The 25,137-nt window shown below is 42.5% G+C and overlaps 1 protein-coding gene across 5 annotated transcripts; it reads right to left on the bottom strand.

The window, feature by feature from the left end:
• Positions 1–15,348: 15,348 nt before the first annotated feature.
• On the bottom strand, positions 15,349–21,733 carry eomesa (eomesodermin homolog a). Of its 5 annotated transcripts, none has more exons than XM_023975547.2 (7): positions 21,649–21,733; positions 19,153–19,465; positions 18,538–18,692; positions 17,642–17,763; positions 17,240–17,398; positions 16,560–16,621; positions 15,349–16,418 (listed from the first exon to the last, which is right to left on the bottom strand). In XM_023975547.2, exons 2-7 carry the CDS (start codon positions 19,449–19,451, stop codon positions 15,668–15,670), a joined length of 1,548 nt encoding a protein of 515 aa, XP_023831315.1. In that variant the 5' UTR covers positions 19,452–19,465; positions 21,649–21,733; the 3' UTR covers positions 15,349–15,667. The 5 variants fall into 5 exon arrangements, with proteins under 5 accessions (XP_023831315.1, XP_023831312.1, XP_023831314.1 ...); XM_023975544.2 differs by having other exon boundaries at positions 19,153–19,783; positions 21,649–21,723; XM_023975546.2 differs by having other exon boundaries at positions 21,670–21,710.
• Between the last annotated feature and the right edge of the window lie 3,404 nt (positions 21,734–25,137).

Raw genomic sequence — 25,137 nt, 5'->3', positions numbered from 1 at the left:
CGTCTACGTATGTGCGAAGAACCGGTTGCTGACAATACAGGAGTCAAAGATGTATTTTCCTTGCTTGCTGAATCATTTTTTAATGTAAAAAAATATGCTGAGAACTCCATGAAAGACTCTTCAACAGGATACCAATAAAGCACATAGGTTTGTATGAATGACTTGACATGGTGGCCCATAGTGGTCCATAGTGGTGGCACTATGGTGGTCAACCAAATGCCTATCTTCTCTTGTTACAGATCTGAGCTGGGACTTTTCATTCGACATAATGACATAATATGCAACACATCAAAAGAGGATATATCACAAAGAAGAAACCTTTTATTTGATTTTAACATGTATTTAACCAGGAAACCTTCAATTAAGACACAGTCTCTTTCACATCTCTAAAACATGCACCACCATCTCAATGCATTCTGACCTTTGGTTACTTTTTGAAGGGGAGCTTTAGAATTCTCCTGACCCAGAAACATGTTGTTGCCTGTGGTCCCGTTTAGCCACTGAGAGCAGTGATAGTATGTGACTGGAGAGATGAGGAAACTGCCTCAGGTTCCGGTCTGAGGATGTCAACCCTCCTTGGCTCTCTGTCTCAGCGGCCTTTCTCATGGCTCTTACAGGCCGCTCTCGTATGGATTATGACTCCTGGGTGCAGAACTGCAGGCACCCCATTACAACGCCCTGGTGTCATTATTATTTCCATTGCAATGTCCTACCATCCACTAGGGGCAGGGTGAGCAACTATTACCACATAGTACGCTCGCAAGCTACGGCTCTGAGGTTCATGGTTTCAATCCCAGTAATAGGCGCTCATTTTACATTTTATTTAAACCCTATCCAAACCTTAACCCTTTCCTTAACCACTCGGAATGAATGCCTCAACTTTACTGTTGAGTTGACTGAAAGCTAACATACAGTGCATTCGGAAAGTATTCAGACCACTTGACTTTTTCCACCTTTTGTTCCTTTACAGCCTTATTCTAAAATTGATTAAATCGTTTTTTTCCTTATCAATCTACACACAATATCCCATAATGACGAAGCAAAAACAGGTTTTTAGAAATTTCTGCAAAAAAAAAGATATATACTGAAATATCACATTTACATAAGTATTCAGACCCTTTACTCAGTACTTTGTTGAAGGACCTCTGGCAGCAATTACAGCCTCGAGTCTTCTTCGGTAAGACGCAACAAGCTTGGCACACCTGTATTTGGAGAGTTTATCCCATTCTTCTCTGCAGGTCCTCTCAAGCTCTGTCAGGTTGGATGGGGAGCATCACTGCACAGTTCTCTCTAGAGATGTTCGAATGGGTTCATGTCCAGGCTCTGGATGGGCCACTCAAGGACATCCAGAGACTTGTCCCGAAGCCACTCCTGCATTGTCTTGGCTGTGTGCATAGGGTTGTTGTCCTGTTGGAAGGTCCTGAGCGCTCTGGAGTAGGTTTTCATCAAGCATCTCTCTGTACTTTGCTCCGCTCATCTTTCGCTTGATCCTGACTAGTCTCCCAGTCCCTGCTGCTGAAAAACATCCCCACAGCATGATGCTGCCTTCACCATGCTTCACCTTAGGGATGGTACCAAGTTTCCTCCAAACGTGACGCTTGACATTCAGGCCAAAGAGTTCAATCTTGGTTTCATCAGAACAGAGAATCTTGTTTCTCATGGTTCGAGAGTCTTTAGGTGTCTTTTGGCAAACTCCAATCAGGCGGTCATGTGCCTTTTACTGAAAAGTGGCTTCCGTGTGGCCACTCTACTATAAAGGCCTGATTGTTGGAGTGATGCAGAGATCGTTGCACTTCAGGAAGATTCTTCCATCTCCACAGAGGAGCTCTGTCACAACTCACAACTCTGGAGCTCTGTCAGAGTGATCATCGGGTTCTTGGTCACCTCCCTGACTAATGCCCTTCTCCCGCGATTGCTCAGTTTGGCTGGGCGGCCAGCTCTAGGAAGAGTCCTGGTGATTCCAAACTAGTTCAATTTAAGAATGATTGAGGCCACTGTGTTCTTGGGGACCTTCAATGCTGCAGACATTTTTTGGTACCCTTCCCCAGATCTGTGCCTCGACACAATCCTGTCTCGGAGCTCTACATACAATTCCTTCGACCTCATGGCTTGGTTTTTGCCCTGACATGCACTGTCAACTGTGGGACCGTATATAGACATGTGTGTGCCTTTCCAAATCATGTCCAATCAATTGAATTTACGACAGGTAGACTCCAATCAAGTTGTAGAAACATCTCAAGGATGATCAATGGGAACAGGATGTACCTGAGCTCAATTTCGAGTCTCATAGCAAAGGGTCTGAATCTTGTGTAAATAAGGTATTTCTGTGTTTTATTTTTAATACATTTGCAAAAATGTCTAAAACTGTTTTCGTTTTGTCATTATGAGGTATTGTGTGTAGCTTGATTAGGGACATTTTTTTAAATACATTTTATAATAAGGCTGTAACGTAACAAAATGTGGGAAAAGTCATGGGGTCTGAATACTTTCCAAATGCACTGTGTAGACAGGTGTGTGCCTTTCCCTATCATGTCCAATCAATTGAATTTAACACAGCTAAACTCCAATCAAGTTGTAGAAACATCTCAAGGATGATCAATGGAAACAGGATGCACCTGAGCTCAATTTCGAATCTCATAGCAAATGGTCTGAATACGTATGTAAATGATGTATTTCTTTTTTTGTTTTTTATACATTTGCAAACATTTCTAAAAACATATTTTCACTTTGTGATTATGAGCTATTGAGTGATGAGAAATGTGTTATTTAATCCATTTTAGAATAAGGCTGTAGCGTAACAAAATGTGTAAAACGTCAAGGGGTCTGAATACTTTCTGAATGCACTGTACATCAAAATATTCCGTAATTAAAACATCCACACATATGTTGCTGCAGTTGTGCACAGGGACTGCATTTTCTTTTGTGATTGAGTTGCGCTCTTACAGTATGTGAAAACAGCACATTGGGACCAATGAAGGCCTATGGGAAGGGCACATACTGTACAAAGTCCCTATACACCCAGACAGACCTATACCAGTGCTGTAGGACTACATGTTGAAATTACGGCTTGCCAGTTTATTCAATATACACTGAACAAAAATATAAACGCAACATGCCACAATTTCAAAGATTTTACTGAGTTACAGTTCATATAAGGAAATCGGTCAATTGAAACACATTCATTAGGCCCCAATCTATGGACTTCACATGACTGTGAATACAGATATGCATGTGTTGGTCACCGATACCTTTTTTTTAAAGTAGGGTCGTGGATCAGAAAACCAGTCAGTATCTGGTGTGACCACCATTTGCCTCATGCAGGGCAACACATCTCCTTCTCATAGAGTTGATCAGGCTGTTGATTGTGGCCTGTGGAATGTTGTCCCACTACTTTTTCTTTTTTTAAACTTTTTGTTGTTGTTGTCATTTAGCAGACGTTCAATGGCTGTGCAGAGTTGCTGAATATTGGCTGGAACTGGAACACACTGTTGTACACCTCGATTCAGAGCATCCCAAACATGCTCGACGGGTGACATGTCTGGTGAGTATGCAGGCCATGGAAGAACTGGGACCTTTTCAGCTTCCAGGAATTGTGTACAGATCCTCGCGACATGGGGCCGTGCATTATCATGCTGAAACACGAGGTGATGGCGGTGGATGAATGGCACGACAATGGACCTCAGGATCTTGTCACGGTATCTCTGTGCATTCAAATTGCCATCGATAAAATGCAATTGTGTTCGTTGTCTTTAGCTTATGCCTGCCCATACCACAACCCACCGCCACCATGGGCCACCCAGCAAATTGCTCGCCCACACGACACCATACGCGCTGTTTCCCATCTGCCCGGTACAGTTGAAACCAGGATTCATCTGTGAAGTGCACACTTCTCCAGCGTGCCAGTAGCCATCGACTGTGAACATTTGCCCACTGAAGTCGGTTAAGACGGCAAACTGCAGTCAGGTCAAGACCTTGGTGAGGACGACAAGCACGCAGACGAGCTTCCCTGAGATGGTTTCTGACAGTTTGTGCAGAAATTCTTTGGTTGTGCAAACCCACAGTTTCATCAGCTGTCCGGGTGGCTGGTCTCAGACGATCCCGCAGGTAAAACAAAATGGATGTGGAGGTCCTGGCCTGGCATGGTTACACGTGGTTGTGAGGCTGGTTGCAGGTACTGCCAAGTTTTCAAAAATGATCTTATGGTAGAGAAATTAACATTCAATTCTCTGGCAACAGCTCTGTTGGACATTCCTGCAGTCAGCATGCCAATTGCACACTCTGTGGCATTGTGGTGTGTGACAAAACTGCACATTTTAGAGTGGCCTTTTATTGTCCCATGCACAAGGTGCACCTGTGTAATGATCATGCTGTTTAATCAGCTTCTTGATATGCCCCACCTGTCAGGTGGATGGATTATCTTGGCACTGGAGAAATGCTCACTAACAGGGATGTAAAGAAATTTGTGCACAACATTTGAGAGTAAGAAGCTTTTTGTGCGTATGAAACATTTCTGTGATCTTTTATTTCAGCTCACGAAACAACCAACATTTTACATGTTGCTTTTATATTTTTGTTCAGTATAGATTCAATCGATTGCTAATATAGAGCTTAACTGATAATGAATAAAAAATTATTTTGTTATGGGAAGCTAAGAAAACAATGTGCACATCGGCATCATCCCACTGCACCCAGCTCCTATATACAACAATGTCTGAGTTTCAAGAGCATGCTGTTGAGGTGTCTATTGATTACTGTACCTTTTGCATGAATGGTTTTGAACAGCGACTGGAGTCTATCGACTTGTTGTTGGAGTTCTGACTTGTCACGGCTCCCTGAGCTCTCTCTTGTTTTGTCCAGGAAAAGATCTATGATGCACTATGCAGAAATCGATCCCCTATTTCCTGGTTGCTACAATTCGCCTAATTTCAGTTTAAGCGACAAAACGAGCAAGTATAGCGCAGAGAATCATTGTACCATCTAAACCGCTGTGAAAAATATTTTCCATAACCAAAAATATTGTATTTTCAGCTGTTTGAAGCTGGTGTACAAAACAGAAAGTAATAGATGCAGTAACAACAGGAACAGGAGGCATAGAAATAGCGCACATAGAACAAATTCTCCACTTTCTTGAACTGCTTTCAATGAGAATGACAGGTCTATAACACACATTTCTAAGGGAATTTGGTTTGGTCGCCCAGAAAGTAAAGCTTTAAGTCAATGAAGGGAGGGCGTTTAGAGAACGGCACACTGCAGTGCAGGGCAGTGCAGTCCAACACAAGATAGGCACTTTAGTAACTTTAGTAACACACCACACAGAATGTCCTGCTTTTAGGTTCCTCTCCTTCTTTCTTTCTTCCTCTCTCACATTTCTCACACGCTATGAGCAGAGATTGTGTAGTTAATGCAAGTCTGTATATGCTGTAAATAGGCTCTTCTCTGAATGTTTGGTGAAAGCAAGTTAATCTCCCAAGTGTCATGTTAACAGCAGAATTTCACTGTATAGCGTGGTCTGCAAGAGAGAAGGTCCAGACCATATAAACTCAGCTAAAAAAGAAACGTCCTCTCACTGTCAACTGCGTTTATTTTCAGCAAACTTAACATGTAAATATTTGTATGAACATAACCAGATTCAATAACTTAGACATAAACTGAACAAGTTCCACAGACATGTGACTAACAGAAATTGAATAATGTGTCCCTGAACAAAGGGGGGGGGGTCAAAATCAAAAGTAACAGTCAGTATCTGGTGTGGCCACCAGCTGCATTAAGTACTGCAGTGCATATCCTCCTCATGGACTGCACCAGATTTGTCAGTTCTTGCTGTGAGATGTTACCCCACTCTTCCACCAAGGCACCTGCAAGTTCCCGAACGTTTTTGGGGAGAATTGCCCCAGCCCTCACCCTCCGATCCAACAGGTCCCAGACGTGCTCAATGCGATCCGGGCTCTTCGCTGGCCATGGCAGAAGACTGACATTCCTGTCTTGCAGGAAATCACACACAGAACGAGCAGTATGGCTGGTGGCATTGTCATGCTGGAGGGTCATGTCAAGATGAGCCTGCAGAAAGTGTACCACATGAGGGAGGAGGATGTCTTCCCTGTAATGCACAGCGTTGAGATTGCTTGCAATGACAACAAGCTCAGTCCGATGATTCTGTGACACACCGCCCCAGACCATTTAAAAAAAATAAAAATAATCACCTTTATTTAACCAGGTAAGCAAGTTGAGAACAAGTTCTCATTTACAACTGCGACCTGGCCAAGATAAAGCAAAGCAGTTCGACACATATAACAACACAGAGTTACACATGGAGTAAAACAAACATACAGTCAATAATACAGTAGAAAAATAAGTCATTATACAATGTGAGCAAATGAGGTGAGATAAGGGATGTATAAAGGCAATAAATATGCCATGGTGGTGAAGTAAATACAATATAGCAATTAAAACACTGGAATGGTAGATTTGACAGTAGATGACTGTGCAAAGTAGAAATACTGGGGTGCAAAGGAGCTAAATAAATAAATAAATACAGTAAGGGAAGAGGTAGTTGTTTGGGCTATTTATAGATGGGCTATGTACAGGTGCAGTGATCTGTGAGCTGCTCTGACAGCTGGTGCTTAAAGCTAGTGAGGGAGATAAGTGTTTCCAGTTTCAGAGATTTTTGTAGTTCGTTCCAGTCATTGGCAGCAGAGAACTGGAAGGAAAGACGACCAAAGGAGGAATTGGTTTTGAGGGTGACCAGAGATATACCTGCTGGAGCGCGTGCTACGGATGGGTGCAGCTATGGTGACCAGCGAGCAGAGATAAGGCGGGACTTTACCTAGCAGGGTCTTGTAGATGACCTGGAGCCAGTGGGTTTGGCGACGAGTATGAAGCGAGGGCCAGCCAACGAGAACGTACAGGTCGCAGTGGTGGGTAGTATATGGGGGCTTTGGTGACAAAACGGATGGCACTGTGATAGACTGCATCCAATTTGTTGAGTAGAGTGTTGGAGGCTATTTTGTAAATGACATCGCCAAAGTCGAGGATCGGTAAGATGGTCGGTTTTACGAGGGTATGTTTGGCAGCATGAGTGAAGGATGCTTTGTTGCGAAATAGGAAGCCAATTCTAGATTTAACTTTGGATTGGAGATGTTTGATGTGAGTCTGGAAGGAGAGTTTACAGTCTAACCAGACACCTAGGTATTTGTAGTTGTCCACATATTCTAAGTCAGAACYGTCCAGAGTAGTGATGCTGGAYGGGCGGGCAGGTGCAGGCAGCGATCGGTTGAAGCGATCGKGCATTTAGTTTTACTTGTATTTAAGATCAGTTGGAGGCCACGGAAGAAGAGTTGTATGGCATTGAAGCTCGTCTGGAGGGTTGTTAACACAGTGTCCAAAGAAGGGCCAGAAGTATACAGAATGGTGTCGTCTGTGTAGAGGTGGATCAGAGACTCACCAGCAGCAAGAGCGACATCATTGATATATACAGAGAAGAGAGTCGGCCCAAGAATTGAACCCTGTGGCACCACCATAGAGACTGCCAGAGGCCCGGACAACAGGCTCTCAGATTTGACACACTGAACTCTGTCGGAGAAGTAGTTGGTGAACCAGGCGAGACAGTCATTTGAGAAACCAAGGCTGTTGAGTCTGCCGATGAGGATGTGGTGATTGACAGAGTCGAAAGCCTTGGCCAGGTCAATGAATACGGCTGCACAGTATTGTTTATTATCGATGGCGGTTATGATATCGTTTAGAACCTTGAGCGTGGCTGAGGTGCACCCATGACCAGCTCTGAAACCAGATAGCGGAGAAGGTACGGTGGGATTCGAAATAGTCGGTGATCTGTTTGTTAACTTGGCTTTCGAAGACCTTAGAAAGGCAGGGTAGGATAGATATAGGTCTGTAGCAGTTTGGGTCAAGAGTGTACCCCCCTTTGAAGAGGGGGATGACCGCAGCTGCTTTCCAATCTTTGGGAATCTCAGACGACACGAAAGAGAGTTTGAACAGGCTAGTAATAGGGGTTGCAACAATTTCGGCAGATAATTTTAGAAAGAAAGGGTCCAGATTGTCTAGCCAGGCTGATTTGTGTGGGTCCAGATTTTGCTGCGCTTTCAGAACATCAGCTGACTGGATTTGGGAGAAGGAGAAATGGGGAAGGCTTGGGCTAGTTGCTTTTACGGTGCAGTGCAGTTGACCGGGTAGGGGTGGCCAGGTGGAAAGCATGGCCAGCCGTAGAAAAATGCTTATTGACATTCTCAATTATAGTGGATTTATCGGTGGTGACAGAGTTTCCTATCCTCAGTGCAATGGGCAGCTGGGAGGAGGTGCTCTTATTCTCCATGGACTTTACAATGTCCCAGAACTTTTTTGAGTTTGTGTTGCAGGAAGCAAATTTCTGCTTGAAAAAGCTAGCCTTGGCTTTTCTAACTGCCTGTGTATATTGGTTTCTAACTTCCCTAAAAAGTTGCATTTCACAGGGGCTGTTCGATGCTAATGCAGAACGCCACAGGATGTTTTGTGTTGGTTAAAGGCAGTCAGGTCTGGAGAGAACCAAGGGCTATATCTGTTATATCTACATTTCTTGAATAGGGCATGCTTATTTAAGATGATGAGGAAGGCATTTTTTTTAAATAACCAGGCATCCTCTACTGACGGGAGGAGGTTGATATCCTTCCAGGATACCCGAGCCAGGTCGATTAGAAAGGCCTGCTCGCTGAAGTGTTTCAGGGAGCGTTTGATAGTGATGAGTGGAGGTCGTTTGACCGCTGACCCATTACGGATGCAGGGAATGAGGCAGTGATCGCTGAGATCTTGGTTGAAAACAACAGAGGTGTATTTAGAGGGCAAGTTTGTTAGGATGATATCTATGAGGGTGCCCGTGTTTACGGCTTTGGGGTTGTACCTGGTAGGTTCATTGATAATTTGTGTGAGATTGAGGGCATCAAGCTTAGATTGTAGGATGGTTGGGGTGTTAATCATGTCACAGTTTAGGTCACCTAGCAGCACGAGCTCTGAAGATAGATGGGGGGCAATCAGTTAACATATGGTATCCAAAGCACAGCTGGGGGCAGAGGGTGGTCTATAGCAGGCGGCAATGGTGAGAGACTTGTTTTTAGAGAGGTGGATTTTTAAAAGTAGAAGTTCAAATTGTTTGGGTACAGACCTGGAGAGTAGGACAGAACTCTGCAGGCTCTCTGCAGTAGATTGTAACACTGCCCCCTTTGGCCGTTCTATCTTGTGTGAAAATGTTGTAGTTAGGGATGGAGATTTCAGAGTTATTGGTGGTATTCCTAAGCCAGGATTCAGACACGGCTAAGACATCTGGGTTGGCAGAGTGTGCTAAAGCAGTGAATAAAACAAACTTAGGGAGGAGGCTTCTAATGTTAACATGCATGAAACCAAGGCTTTTACGGTTACAGAAGTCATCAAAAGAGAGCGCCTGGGGAATAGGAGTGGAGCTAGGCACTGCAGGGCCTCTACATCGCCAGAGGAACAGAGGAGGAGTAGGATAAGGGTACGGCTAAAAGCCATGAGAAGTCTAGGACATCCGGAACAGAGAGTAAAAGGAGCAGGTTTCTGGGGGCGATAAAATAGATTCAAGTTATAGTGTACAGACAAAGGTATGGTAGGATGTGAATACAGTGGAGGTAAACCTAGGAATTGAGTGATGATGAAAGAGAGATTGTCTCTAGAAACATAATTGAAACCAGGTGATGTCATCGCATGTGTGGGTGGTGGAACTGAAGGGTTGGATAAGGTATAATGAGCAGCGCTAGAGGCTCTACAGTAAAATAAGCCAATAAACACTAACCAGAACAGCAATGGACAAGGCATATTGACATTAAGGGGAGGCATGCTTAGCCAAGTGATCATAAGGGTCCAGTGAGTAGTGAGGTTGGTTGGGGTCACGGTGATTCAGACAGCTAGCCGAGCCATGGGTAGCAAGCTAGCAGAAGATGGAGGTCTATTTTTAGCCACCCCGTGCGTTTCCGTCGGTATATTAGTGGGTTACGTGTGGTAGAGGGGACCAATCCAATTGTCAATATAGTTATAGTGGCCCAAGAAGATTGTTCGAAAGACCTGTTCAGATAGCAGCCGATATGCTCAAGACAGCTAACGATTAGCGGGCCGCAGTTAGCAGATGGGCGTTCAGGTTACGTCGCGATGGAGGGGCCAGTTGAATAACTCCCACGGGCAGATAACGTCGATATTCCAGTCGTGAAGGCCCGGTGGGGCTCCGCATCGGCAGTAAAACGGGTCCGGATAGGTGATTGTAGCCCAGGAGTGGCTGATGGAACTCTTCAGCTGGCTAGCTCCGGGATAATTGGTGTTTGCTCCGGATTCGACGTTAGCCAATAGTCACTCGGATAGCAGCTAGTTAGCTGCAAGATCCAGGTGTAAATGTCCAGAGCTTGCGGTAGAAATCCGGGGATATGGAGAGAAAATAGGTCCGGTATGCTCTGGTCTGAGTCACGTTGTACAAAACTGCCGATAGCTTTCCGAGCTAAAGGATAGCTGATGACCGCTAGCCGTGGTTAGCTGAATACTAACGTTAGCTAGTGAGCTGGCTAACTTCTGGCAGGCTTCTGTTGCGGATTTATTTTTGTGCTGAGTTTATGCTATATAGGTCCTCAGGCACCACCAGCCCTCTAGTGTATAGCCTCAAGGCTACTGGCCCCTTGAGACCTTAGTGGCCCTGTGCTGCATTGCCCTCTGAGATCTATACAGGCTACTTTTAAAGCACTCATTTCCTTCAAGGCAAACTTTACTTGTTAAATATCTTGAGCGTTCGCTTGACAAGCCTAAATGTCAAGCTACGTATAACACCTCATGCCTGGTGTTATAGGCAGAGGTCAATACACAAGAGCAAACAAGAGCACTTAGCTCGTCAGATGCTACGGAATACAATGATTCACTGACATTAACACAGAGCAAACAAGGAAGATGTTTTGCTCTAAACTCCGTTCCCCCAAGAGTCTATTTCTTGCATGCTTCCTTCCTGAAAGGCCAGAGCAATCAGAACTCTAGCTTGTTAGGAGGTGTTAATTGGAGTTAGTCAGATTTTTCACTTTCTGTCAAGGAGTCTGACAACAGAATTAATTAGAACATGGGGTATTTAAGTCAATTCAAATGGGAATCATTGAGGACAGGATTTTTAAGTTCTCACTAATTTCTCATTGCGAATGTTATGACTTCTCCCTTCACTACAACTAACCATTTGGACATTGGATCAACTGTAGTGCAGAAATGTCTGTGAAAAGGAATATACAGTGCCTTCGGAAGGTATTCAGACCCATTGACTTTTTCCACATTTTCTTACGTTACAGCCTTATTCTAAAATGGATTTAATTGTTTTCCCCCCTCATCAATCTACACACAATACCCCATAATGACAAAGCAGAAACTGGTTTTAAGAATGGTTTGCTAATTTATAAAAAATAAAAAATAAACTGAAATATCACATTACATAAGTATTCAGACCCTTTACTCAGTACTTTGGCAGCGATTACAGCCTCGAGTCTTCTTGGGTATAACTTGGCACATCTGTATTTGGGGAGTTTCTCCCATTCTTCTCTGCAGATCCTCTCAAGCTCTGTCAGGTTGGATGGGGAGCGTTGCTGAAAGGCTATTTTCAGATCTCTCCGGAGATGTTCGATCGGGTTCAAGTCCGGGCTCTGGCTGGGCCACTCGAGGACATTCAGAGACCTGTCCTGAAGCCACTCCTGCGTTGTCTTGGCTGTGTGCTTAGGGTGGTCCTGTTGGGAGGTGAACCTTCGCCCCAGTCTGAGGTCCTGAGCTCTCTGGAGAAGTTTTTCATCAAGGATCTCTCTGTTCTTTTCTCCGTTCATCTTTTCCTCTATCCTGACTAATCTCCAAGTTCCTGCCACCATCATGCTTCACCGTAGGGATGGTGCCAGGTTTCCTCCAGACGTGACGCTTGGCATTCAGGCCAAATAATTCAATCTTGGTTTCATCAGACCAGAGAATCTTGTTTCTCATGGTCTGAGAGTGTTTAGGTTCCTTTTGGTAAACTCCAATCGGACTGTCACGTGCCTTTTACTGAGGAGTGGCTTCTGTCTGATCACTCTACCATAAAGGCCTGATTGGTGGAGTGCTGCAGTGATGGTTGTCCTTCTGGAAGGTTCTCCTATCTCCACAGAGGCACTCTAGAGCTCTGTCAGTGAGGTATTTCTCTTTTTTAAATCTGCTAACATTTCTAAAAACCTGTTTTCACTTAGTCATTAGGGGGTATTGTGTGTAGATTGCTGAGGATTTCGTTTGTTCAATCCATTTTAGAATAAGTCTGTAAAGTAACAAAACGTGGAAATAGTCAAGGGGCCTGAATACTTTCTGAAGGCACAGTATTATCCATTATTTAGACTGGTTTACACCAGTTTAATGGTGAATTAATATATAGTTTTGCATGATCAGGAAGGTTTCACAGCTAATTTCCTGCAATTCTACCCATTTTGCCATGCCATGCAATATATGATAATATGACAATTGCATAAGAGTGACTAACAAAATCTATAGGGGCCTCCTTGAGGTCAGGACCCCTTGGTACGTGCCGTTCGAGCCCAGTCAGTAATTCAGCCATGAATACTACAAGTTTAGATATCTGGCCACACTGATTTACCAATCTAAAAAATGTTAGCTGACATGGGCTAATTGACTAACTGTCAGTGACTGACATAACAAGAGGAAAACTGATGATGTACAACCAAATTTCGAAATTGCACCTTGTGTATTCTTCTACTATTCTAAGCAATAATCTCTGCCCCATGGCAATATTTGTAGAATTGCAGAAAGCTTTGGTTTAAACTGAAACATGTTCCCTACTCCCCCATTGCAAAATGTGTAGAATTGACAGAAATGAAAACTTACATTTTCTCTCTCCATAGTCAAGAGGGGGGCAGGGGTTGGGGGGTAACTGAGTCCAGTTATATGCATAAATGAGCTAGCAAACTTATAGGCCTAACAATATCCTGTACTTACTTCTTAACGGAAGTGCACAGTCTTATTATACAGTTAGCAGTCTGGTTTTTGTTGAACTTTACTGTTGTATGGGGCTGGTGGTGGACTTTCGCGATGCTGACACCCAGACCGTACACCATCCACCACACCTCATGTCATATTGAATGAACTCATACATTGTAATAATAACAGGCTAATATTAATAACAATAATGATCAGTAAATTATTATCTATAATATGGATATGGTTGTGGTCTTTGTAGATGAATGACTACAGTCGTATTTTGTCTAAATGGAGTTATCGCCAACAGGCTGCATTAAGTCCATCACAAAAACTTGAATGTTGTATTTATTTTTATTTTTGAAAAATAAAATAAAAATAAGGCAAATTTTAACAAATTATACATGTATCTCAGACCAACGCGCTCGTGCGGGGCTCACGACAGCTATATCTCCAAGCGTCTCAAATTAATGCTTCGGAATTATTGGGAAAGGTACGAATTAAACAAAAATATTTGGTTGTCCAAGATGATCAGGGGTGATAATCAAAAAGATTTGTCATCAACATCCGGGGCGAATCCTCATCTACAAATGCTTTCTGGCCTGCACACGCACGTGCGCGTTCGTGATCACCATGAAAATGGTGAGTAGCCTCATGATAATCATACTGTAGCTAACTAAAGTTACACTTAATTGTTTGTGGTTGGGTCAACCATCCCATAATACCAAATCATTTATTATGTTGGATATTTCCATAAAATAGGCCTATAACTTCATTTTAATTAAAGTTAGACTCATCGATAATACGTAGGCTAGGTGCAGAAAGTAAACAGAATAGCGGGTACATTTTGTAGTATTTACAGACATTCGATCTCTTCCTGTCTGTTGTCGCCACATGCTTCAAAATTTCAACTATTGTTCCTGTATCCAAGAAAGCGAAGGTAACTGACCGAAATGACTATAGCCCCGTAGCATTCACTTCTGTCATCATGAACTGCTTTGAGAATCTAGATTGGGGTCATATCACCTCCAATTTACCCGACACCCTAGACCCATTACAATTTGCATACCGATTACACGGACGACGCAATCGCCATTCTGGACAAGAGGAATACCTATGTAAGAATGCTGTTCATTGACTACAGCTCAGCCTTCAATAACATGGTGCCCTCCTAGCTCATCACTAAGCTCAGATTGCTGGGTCTGAACCCCTCCCTGTGCAACTGGGTCCTAGACTTCTTGACTAGGACCCAGGTGGTGAAGGTAGGCAACATAGCGGCCACACGGGTGCATGCTCAGCTCGTGACCACACACATCTCCAACTCAATCAAGTTTACTGATGACACCACAGTGGTAGGCCTGATTACCAACAACGATGAGACAGCCTACAGGGAAGAGGTGAGGGCTCTGGCAGAGCGGTGCCAGGAAAATAACCTCTCCCTCAATGGAAACAAAACGAAGCAGCTGATCTTGGACATCAGGAGATGGCAGAGAGAACACGCCCCCATCCACACCGACGGAGCTGCAGCGGAGCGTCAAAAGCTTAAAGTTCTCTGCGTGCACATCACTGAGGATCTGAAATGGTCCCTGAACACCGACTGGTGCAACCGCGCCTCTTCAATAGGCTGAAGAAATTCAGCTTGCCCCACTACCGTCCAGAAGGCGGAGACCGTACAAGTGTATCAAAGCTGGGACCGAGAGACTGAAAAACAGCTATCTCCAGGCCATCAGACTGTTAAACAGTCACCGCTAGCCAGCCTCCGCCCAGTACCCTGCCCTGAATACCCTGCACGTTAGAGACTGCTGACCTATGTACATAGTAATTGAACTTTTTAATAAATTACTATACACATACATATTCTGGACTCATTCAGAAGCTAATTTCCTGCAATTCTATTTTACCATGATTAAATATTGTATTCTTGACATAGCTCATTCTAATACTGTACATTGCATTTATATACAGGATTCTTGACTTAGCTCGCTGTACAGATCACTTAGTAAATATTGTGTAAATTCATCCAGTGTATGGATTGCATTTGGATTACTGTTAGTGTTATTCATTTTTAAATTGGATTAGTTCTGACTTAACTTTTTTGTACTGTTCTACATAATGCTGTTTTGTTAGGAGATAGTGAGTGCAGCGAAATGCTTGTTACTATAACATCTGCTAAACGTTTATTTGATTTGCGCAACGATTAAGAACGTTCAAGAGTGAGGCTCAACTTCTCCGCTGTTTTGGAGCCCTGGCACATGCGCAGATACTATGTGTGACTGTATGAGGGCGAAGACTCACATCTCAGTGGCTGCGATTGGCAATGTAATTTCACGGAGTCGTCCTTAAGTAAATATATATTGTTGATAAGAAACGAGACAATTTGCAAAGTGGGACATTGTTTATGAAAAGCTTGTTTTTATTAGCCATTTCATAACACCTCCATGAAGACAGTTTGTACAAGATACATCACATACTAAAGTGCACAAATACTGTACAACAAAATGACCTTAAATAAAATCACATGAGTAAAAAATTAAATCAACTGGGGACATGCTTTAAAACTTGTCACAATGCATGTGTGTTCGTAATTTGTGCAGCTTGCTTGGGAGCACAAAGCTTCGGCACCTTTAGATAAAAGGGTATTTAAAAAAAAATATTTAAAAAAGTGGGCACTCAATTTAAAACAAAAAGAATACGATTTTAGTAGTCTTTAGGGGCTCGTGTAAAAGGCATAGTAGCCCATGCCTTTGGGGTTGTCTTTGTTGTACTCTTCCGTTGTGGTCAAGTTCTCACACTTGATGGTGGGGGAGTTCTCCGTGCTCGACCCACCAGGTGACATCCGGCGTCTCTTGCAGACCATGGAGTACACGCCCGAATCGKTAGAGTCCACAGATTTCAGCGAGTGGGASGTCTCKAYCCARGTGGAGGCTGCGGTGCTCTCMTCGGGCAGCTTGTCTTTGCTARCAGCCAGTKGGTYGTCTGTGAAGGCTGGGGGGCTGGGCCGAGGGGACCAGGGCAGGCCTGTGGTCATCTTTCTCTGGTAAGTGCTTCTGKTGCCCCAGCYGGCYGCCATTGAGGCGAARGCCGAGTCGGGGTAGTAGCTGAGGGCGTGGGAGGTCTGGAGGGGCAGGGGCTTGATGCCGTASGACAGCAGACTGCTGGCTGAGTAGTCCTGGTCGTAGGAYAGGTCMAGCTTGTTGGAGCCCGACTGCTGGACYGGGGTGACGAACCAGCGCTGAGCCGAGCTGGCCCCGRCRTCYTCRGCCTGGGGGGAGAGGAGACTGTTKGTCTGGGGCACRGCCCGCTCCCCRGTGTAGAAGCGGTTCTGKGGCAGGTTGTTGACAAACTGGTCCTGGAAGAAGGGCTGCATGGCATAGCGGGCACCCGGCACAATCTGGTGAGAGCGAGGGGAGGCTGTCGGGGAKGGRGTCAGCCTGTCACCCTCTGGGGCTGTATACATCCTGTGGAAGAGAGAGACAAAGGTCCAAGGATGAGTAATTTGCAAGAGAAAAACAAGTTCACACTTGACAGACTAAAAGTAGCAGAGCAGAAAAAAAATGGCCACAATACCACATGCAAAAAAGGAAGTCATTGTCACTTACGAGTCATAGTTGTCTCTGAAGCCTTTAGCAAAGGGGTTGTGGTCGATTTTAAGCTGTGTGATCTGGAAAGGAGAGATCGATGTTCAAGCCATGGTCAGAAGTGTTGACAACTTATTTTATAGACAGTCAATATTCACAGAGTATACCAAACACTAGGAACACCTTCCTAATGTTGAGTTAGCGCCACCCCTTTCCCTCAGAATGTCCTCAATTCCTTGGGGATATGGACTCTATGGTGTTGAAAGCATTCCACAGGGATGCTTCCCACAGTTGTTAAGTTGGTTGGATGTCCTTTGGGTGGCGGACAATTATTGATACACATGGGAAACTTGTGAAAAACCCAGCAACGTTGCAGTTCTTGACACAAACCGGTGCGCCTGGCTCCTACTACCATACCCTGTTCAAAGGGACTTATATCTTTTGTGTTGCCCATTCACCCTCTGTATGGCACACATACACAATCCATGTCTCAATTGTGTCTCAAGACTTAAATCATTATTTAACCCATCTCCTTCCCTTCATCTACATTGATTGAATTGGATTTAACAAGTGATATCAACAAGGGATCGTAGCTTTCCCCTGGTCAGTCTATGGCAGGTGTTCTTAATGTTTTGTGTACTCAGTACAGAAACTTAAGAATTCTTAAGATTTATCTAGATTGATAGTAGTGGGTATCGTACATCTGTGTTCTGGTAGGCAGTGACTGCAATGAACTGGTTCTCTGGGAAAGTGAAGGTCTGTGTCTTGGCATCACTGCCTATGTCCTCCACTCCCTCTTCGGTGACCTCCACGATGTGCAGCCGAGGCTGGTATTTGTGCAGAGACTGCAAGACAATCATCTACAAAAAAAAAGGTGTGAATTCAAAGTTAGTGCTTGGGTTTTTCATGCTTTCAAAACAGTTAATGTGGTCAGTTATTTGTCAAGTCACCAATTACTTTGGAGATTTTTGCCAATAGCACTGTCAAAATAAATAAAAAATATGCTTTTGGACTGATTTGTGATCTAGAACACCAAAGGCCACTTTTTAAAACTAGCCAAAGATATTTGAGTCCAAATGAATAAATTGCAGTGTAGGCCTCACCTGTGTGTTGTTATTGTTTGCCCCCTTGTTGTTGGTCAGCTTCAGTTTGCCGAAGGAGATCTCTTGCCTCATCCAATGAGCTCCAGTGTTCGGGGATTCAGGATGAACATACATCTTGTTACCTGTGATTGAATAAATTGTGGGACATAGAACATAAAAATATTAAAGTACAATGCAGCACAAATGCAAAACAAAAATATAAGGAATAACACTGATATTTTCCCATTTCTTAATTTTAACTTCTGTTACATGTGTCGAACTCTATACATTTCCAAAAAGACCAGCAATTTGCCAATTTACTACTATGGGATCACATGATCAGGATTTCAATTTTCAAAAGCAATCAGATGTGAAACTGGAGCTATTAGGCTAATATGTAAATATGGTTAAATTGCACAGGTAAAAAAACATTTTGGGAGAAAATGGAAGATTGAAGTTGACTATTTTCATGTTATTAAACCTCATTGGTAAGCCATTTTACACCATATGGAGAGAAAAAAAGATGACTAATAATAATTTAATCCGTTTTCCAGGAAAACTGGAAACGGGTCAAGCACATTATAGACCAATGTTACCAGCTAACAATGTTTGAATGGTTGTCCATTCTTTTAAAATGGGTATAATCAACCAACAAAAAATATTTATAGGTAAAGTGATGGTGTGGTTGGAAACGACCAGCAGCACAGCATAAATACCCAGTTAATTGAGTGTAAATGTTAGGTAAATGTGTATTGACATTAACGAAACGTTCCTAATTGACAGGTTATGCGTCATCGAAATGTAATTTAATTTCCGTTAATTGAAATGTGCTTCTGTAGGCCTATAGAGAACTTATTTTGAAAATATCCCTCTAAATAGGTAGCCTACATTACAGGCGCATTTCATATTAGTCTCACCTTGCATGTTGTTGTCTGCTTTCCCGCAAGTAACCCACTTTCCTCCTTGAAATCGCCAGTGATTTGGATCGGCCAACACCACCTCAACAAACACGTTATAATGCGCCGTCAAGTTAAGTCCAGTGATGTTGAAACTGAGAAATGGAAACATCCGCCTGAAAGAAAATACAATTTGTCACAATTATTCAATTTCAAGTGTTTACTCAAACGAAAATTATCAGAAGGAGTCGTTGCAGTCAAGAGAATTCGTAAGGTTAGGTCATGGCATGAACTAATCAATATTTGACACTTTTCCTCACTTAGACTATGCCTGCACGAAAAAAAAAACATTTACATTTAAGTCATTTAGCAGACGCTCTTATCCAGAGCGACTTACAAAAAACCGTCTTAAACGTTTGTATAGACTACATAATAATTTACAAATACACAATTAAATATGTACAAGTCGGCATGTATGGCTATTCATAAAAATGGTGTGAATAACATTTGTCAAAATATGCAAATATGACACCGAAATATAAACGACTTTTGGAACATCAGATGGGCGGATATTTAGTAAGGTCACCATCATAAAACATGACATTCCGTCAATTTGTCTCCAACGTCTCTGCTCACCTGCCCTGTTTCGTGATGATCATCTCCGTCTGGAATCGGTGAAACTTGAGCCACAGGGGCCGGTTGCAGAGATAAACTTGAGCCCTCGTTCCCGGTGTGGACCCCGGGAGAGCCATGGAACCGATACCTGAACCCGTTCCCGGATAGGAGGGGTACAGGCAACCTGGACCCTGGCCGAATTGGTAGCTACTGCCAAACTGACTCCGGCTAGGGCACACGGAGGATGAAAAGCCTGCCGGTGGCAGGACCGATCCGTAATGAAGGGAAGAATACCTGGATCCATTTGACCCGCTGTACATTGTCCCAGTTTGTCCTGCGTATGGAAAGAGGGAACACTGATTTGCCACATCGGAGCTCGTCTGTGAGGACGAGATAAAGTATCTGTCAGAGCCAAGTTCATCTATGTGGTACCGCCGGCCAGTGGACTGGTCGTCTTCACCGAGGACCGGTGAGCTTTTTCTTCCGTCTGGGGCAGCTTTAGTCCCGGTGAAGGCATTGCCCTCTCCCTCACCCATCATGGCGTTCCCCACTCCGCTCAAATATTTATTGGGACCGTTACTTGGTTCGGATTCCGTCCGGTCAACTTCTTGATATTCGATCTGCAATGGCCCCGGGCTATTATTTGCACTATCTGACGACGAGAGGTTATAAAAAGTATTGGGTAAGTTGATGGTTGATGCGCTGGGAAGAATATTCTCCAGCTGCATTATTTTTGAAATAGCAAACACTACAAAAATTTAAAGGATCCAAAATTTGGCTACAACCATCAAGACGCTACACCACTGCGCCCTGGTATGAGTCCTCTGTGTGCGGCTCACCACTCCTCTGCTAACTAATGTTGACCTTCTCAGTTGCACCTACGAATTTACGCTCACTATATGATTATGATCTGCTCACGAATTGTTCAAGGGCTCTTATAAGATCGCCTTATTCACACACCCAACTCACGGCAAGCATCAGGGGAGGAGCTTTTGGGGATCCATGGAATAAGCTACAGCCCTTCCCATGCCCATTGGTTCAACTCACTGATTTTAATTCAATTAGACATAGGCTACCATAATTGACATTTGGCTAACCATTTTAAATCCATTGTACATTTGCACTGACTTTGGGTAGCCTATAACGAAGTCACTTTTTAGATATTCTGATAATGATTTAGGCTATTCTACAGGCCTATGACATTGAATTTGCTAAATTGTTAGTTATGCGCAATGTTTGGGAATATTATGGATAAAAGCAATTAGCCTATATGTATCAACTTTTGCTGAACATTGTACAGTTTGATTAAAGTATGCCTGAAGGACTAGAAAATCAGTTTCTTCCCGTAACATAGCGAAGTAATTGGGAGATATCCACACACAGGGTGTTCACCCACTGACCAGAGTGGGTGAAAACGGGCTTTGGTTATAGAATATAGTATGAAGACATGATTATTCATGTTATGAATCGCTCGGTACGGTCTCTCTCTAACATATCGTTAGCGTTCTGTCAAAGGTCCGATTTAATATAATGCATCCGATAATAAGCACCAAGCTCTGTTGACATAGCGGTGCACGTTTCTCGTAACAACTGGAGAAAATTACTTTGGTCGTCAACTTTAAAGTTGTTTTCGCGTGTCGCAAAATTAGCATGACGAGTTGAATTACATGTAAAAGATGTTGGAAATAAAAAACTACGCTCAGTAAGTACTCAGTTGAGATTTCAGAGATGGGCCTAGGCTTGTTTTTGTTTTTAAAGAATTCTTCGAAAAAACAGGAATGTCGAATTAATATGAAAAGCGTATACTAAAATATGAAAATACTACATGTCATGTCTCAAACGCGATATCCATCTACCTCTATACTGCGGATTCGAGAGGAAAGATGAGTTAAATGGGAAAATGAGCCTGTCAAGTAACCAATAGGCTAGATTCTGTGCAAGAATTAAGTCTCTGACACGATGCAATTTTTCCAGATTTTTGACCACTTTTTTCCCCTCTGGCCTCCATTAATTTAGTCACCCGAATTCTGGCCATCCTACAAGGGTAAACACTCCAATAACGTTTGATCCGATTGTGATGGAGACATGAGGGTTGGACCATTGGTTTTCTTATAGGAATATCTACACAATTAACATATTTTACTCTTGTTAAAATTTTGTAAAAAAACCTTGGATTGAAACTATTTCGGATTATTTTGTTACTTTACGCATTCAACGGGGCTATATTGTATGTACGAATTCGTACCCTTTGCAAGTTACAACAACAAACCTCTTGCAGATTTTTCCCACAAACAATTCCTAGCAGCGTCTAATCAGTCGGCACGTGCGCTAAACGTCACATTTAGGCTCTCCATGCATATCAACTCATTATTTGTTGTTTTCTCTGTTGAGAACTCTTTTGTATGTCAAATGGAAATGCCTGCCATTGAAAAATCTATCTTCGAATACGAGGAAATTGTGCATGTTGGAGTCAAATTATAAGACGTTAAAATGATGTGAAATAATAATACACCTTACTTTATTTACATCATTACGTACGCGACATCAGCCAGTACTCATCTGTCTTCCAGTCCTCATCTGTTCTTTCTGAAGTGACACATTTGTTTGCAGCACCAATTATGTGAAGTGACTGTGAGCCTGTTTACAGGAAACGATGAAAAAAGTGAAAGCGTTACCTGTGAGGTCTGTGGTTTACACAATTAAAATAAATAATCAATTTTTGAGATTAGTTTGTTATTAATCTCACAAAAAGGCTACTCGTGAAACATATATTCATAAATGACCATCAATTGAGAACAATTGAATAACCTATAATTAAAGGGAAAATAGTCTAAACAATCATGGCTCTCAATCAAGCAAATAATATGTAGCCCAGGCAAGGCCTACTTTTGGGAATGGTTTAATTGAATGGGATAGCAAGATGATTAGCCTACATGTAATCAAATAGCCTAAACCTATATTTAAATAAACTGATGTTGATAGATTTTTTGTATTTTATTTTAATTGTAATATAATCATAACTCTTAGATTAAAAAATATATATATTTTAATTTAATGTAACATCTGATCGTGTCCTCATAATCAAACTGTTATGCTATATGAAAGGGATATGCGGATACAAATCCCACAGGGTTGCTCTTCTCCAAGAAAAGGAAAACGGCCAATTATTTTTCCGTCTGAGGTAACCGGTGATGTATAACGAAGAGACAGCTCGGGAAAGAGCCACAGCGTTATCTAAATTCCTTATTCAGAATACGACGAGTACATGTATAGAGGCTTGGCAGACGATGCCTGCGTGCCCCAAGAAGAACAACACGACACTGCCACTTCGCGTTGACACCCATAAAGCCCATTGGCCACTATTGCACATTCAAAAGTTGACGCAAACGTAGCTTTTACATTTGTCATTTTTATTTGGCGGTCTGCTAAAGATAACATAAACAATCTTATGTTTGAGTAGACATTATGTTCCATTTCTTTTAGAAACGAATTGTTTTTAAATAGGTTAATAGTAGGCTATTCCACAAACATACACAAATAAAAGGGATAGGAATTATATATCTGTTATGAAATGTATCCCCTAACTAAAACTAACATCACCAGAAAAAAGGTTTAGGCATACAAGCTACTCGATAATGCTCACTGCTCACTGTGAAGTATTGTAGAGATGTGAGAATTAACCTAGTGTTGAGCAGCAACCGCCTTGTTTCACGTTGGGACTATCTGGGACAGCGTTCTTTAGTGATTGTGCAGAGCAAACAGAAATAACATCAGGCTACTATAATTCCAATGCTGAAATTGGGCAATCCCATTTACCTAATGCTTATGTCTCCTTTCAGACATCTACTGCAATGCACTAGTAGCGCGTGGGTAAAAAACACGGGGGAAGCCAAACCAGGGGGAAAAAAGTATATTACAACCTATGTGTTGTGGTAATTGCGTTGTTTACTCTTTAATAATTTAGTTCATATGCCACCGTGCCCACTGGGCAAAACCCGGTTGAATCAACGTTGTTTCCAAGTAATTTCAACCCAAAAAATCAACGTGATGACGTTGATTCAACATGGAAAACTAAATGGATTTGCAAAAAGTAATCAACATAAGGGCATTTCATATTTTTTTCTCCCAACTTTTAACCTAAATCCAATGAAATGGTGAAATGTTTTGTTGAATTCACTTTGGTTGACAACTCAATCAAACGGACATCAAAAGATTGAACTGACTTCTGTGCCCAGTGGTTGATATAGAGTAGCACAGTATGAGTCATAATACCCATAAAATGGGAAATGGTTCCAATCATACATTTTTCCCATAGAGGATTCTAGAAACACTTAAAATTAGGCCGGTGTTTCATGTAGGCTTACCCTGGCGTGACGTTTTAATCTCTCTAGGACAAAGTAACTTTTATCAATATATTCACCTGTATTGACCCCCCAAAAATGATAACCACATTTGCAGCAAATTAGCATATCATAAAGAACTAGAAAATGCCATGATCATCTGGACGAGACTGCCGATAGGAATCTCTGGATTAACTATCTAATGTTAGCTAAATGTAGTAATGAATAAATTGGCTACATTTCTTTAAATGGATAATTCTGTGCACTGTCTTGTGCAAGTTTTAAATAGTCACCCATACATGTTAGCAAAGGTGTCAGCTAGAGATGAAGTGCAAAGCTTGCAGGGATTTGTAGTCTTACATGTCTACTTTGATACTAATTAGCATTTTCGATTCTGAGTAAATAGAGACCCATATATTGATAAAAGTCACATTGTCTGAGAAAGATTTACATGGTTATCGAAACGTCATGTCAGGGTAAGAATACACAAAACACAGCCCTTACTTCAAGTGGTTCCCTATGGGAAAAGGAATAGTGGAAAACTATTGGAACCATTTCCCTGTTTGACCGCTAGGGTTTATGGGTATTATGACACCTCCACTGTGGGGCTCTATATAAGCCAGAGACAGCAAGAAGACAACAGTCACACAGTGGCAGAATAAATTCAACACGTTTGTTTCATCACAAAACCAGAGAGCAACGTCTGTCCAGTGAAGTTCACAAAGCATATTGCATGTAACAAACAGTTACATGACCTACCTACAAATGTATGTTTCCCGAAATTTACGGACTGCAAGTCGGAAAGAAAACAGCAAAGGTCCTTTGCTGTTGTTCTGGGATTGAGTTGCACTTTTCGCACCAAAGTACGTTCATCTCTAGGAGACAGAACGCGTCTCCTTCCTGAGTGGTATGACGGCTACATGGTCCCATGGTGTTTATACTTGCGCACTATTGTTTGTACAGATGAACGTGGTACCTTCAGGCATTTGGAAATTGCTCCCAAGAATGAACCAGAGGTCTTGGCTGATTCCTTTTGATTTTCCCATGATTTTCTACATTGCATGTAGGATAGATAATAAACAGAGTAGCAGCAGCGTTTTGTGTGTGTGTGTGTGTGTGTGTGTGTGTGTGTGTGTGTGGTGTGTGTGTTGTGTGTGTGTGTGTGTGTGTGTGTGTGTGTGTGTGTGTGTGTGTGTGTGTGTGTGTGTGTGTGTGTGTGTGTGTGTGTGTGTGTGTGTGTGTGTGTGTGTGTGTGTGTGTGTGTGTGTGTGGTGTGAGTCAGTGTAGTTATGGTGTGTGGGTAGAGTCCAGTGAGTGTGCATTTGAGCCGGTGCAAGGAGTCAGTGCAAATATGAAGAGGGTCAATTCAAATAGTCAGGGTAGCCATTTGATTAACTGTTCAGCGGTCTTATTTTTTTTAATTTCACCTTTATTTAACAAGGTAGGCCAGTTGAGAACAAGTTCTCATTTACAACCTGCGACCTGGTCAAGATAAAGCAAAGCAGTGTGACACAAACACACAGAGTTACACATGGGATAAACAAACGTACAGTCAATAACACAATAGAAAATCTATATACAGTGTGTGCAAGCCATTTGATTAACTGTTCAGCGGTCTTTTTTTTTTATTTCACCTTTTATTTAACAAGGTAGCCAGTTGAGAACA

Source organism: Salvelinus sp. IW2-2015, linkage group LG30, assembly GCF_002910315.2.
Source record: "Salvelinus sp. IW2-2015 linkage group LG30, ASM291031v2, whole genome shotgun sequence".
NCBI classification, from domain to species: domain Eukaryota; kingdom Metazoa; phylum Chordata; class Actinopteri; order Salmoniformes; family Salmonidae; genus Salvelinus; species Salvelinus sp. IW2-2015.
The sequence above is the reverse complement of the archived record's forward strand: the minus strand, read 5'-3'. Positions and strand labels throughout refer to the sequence as shown.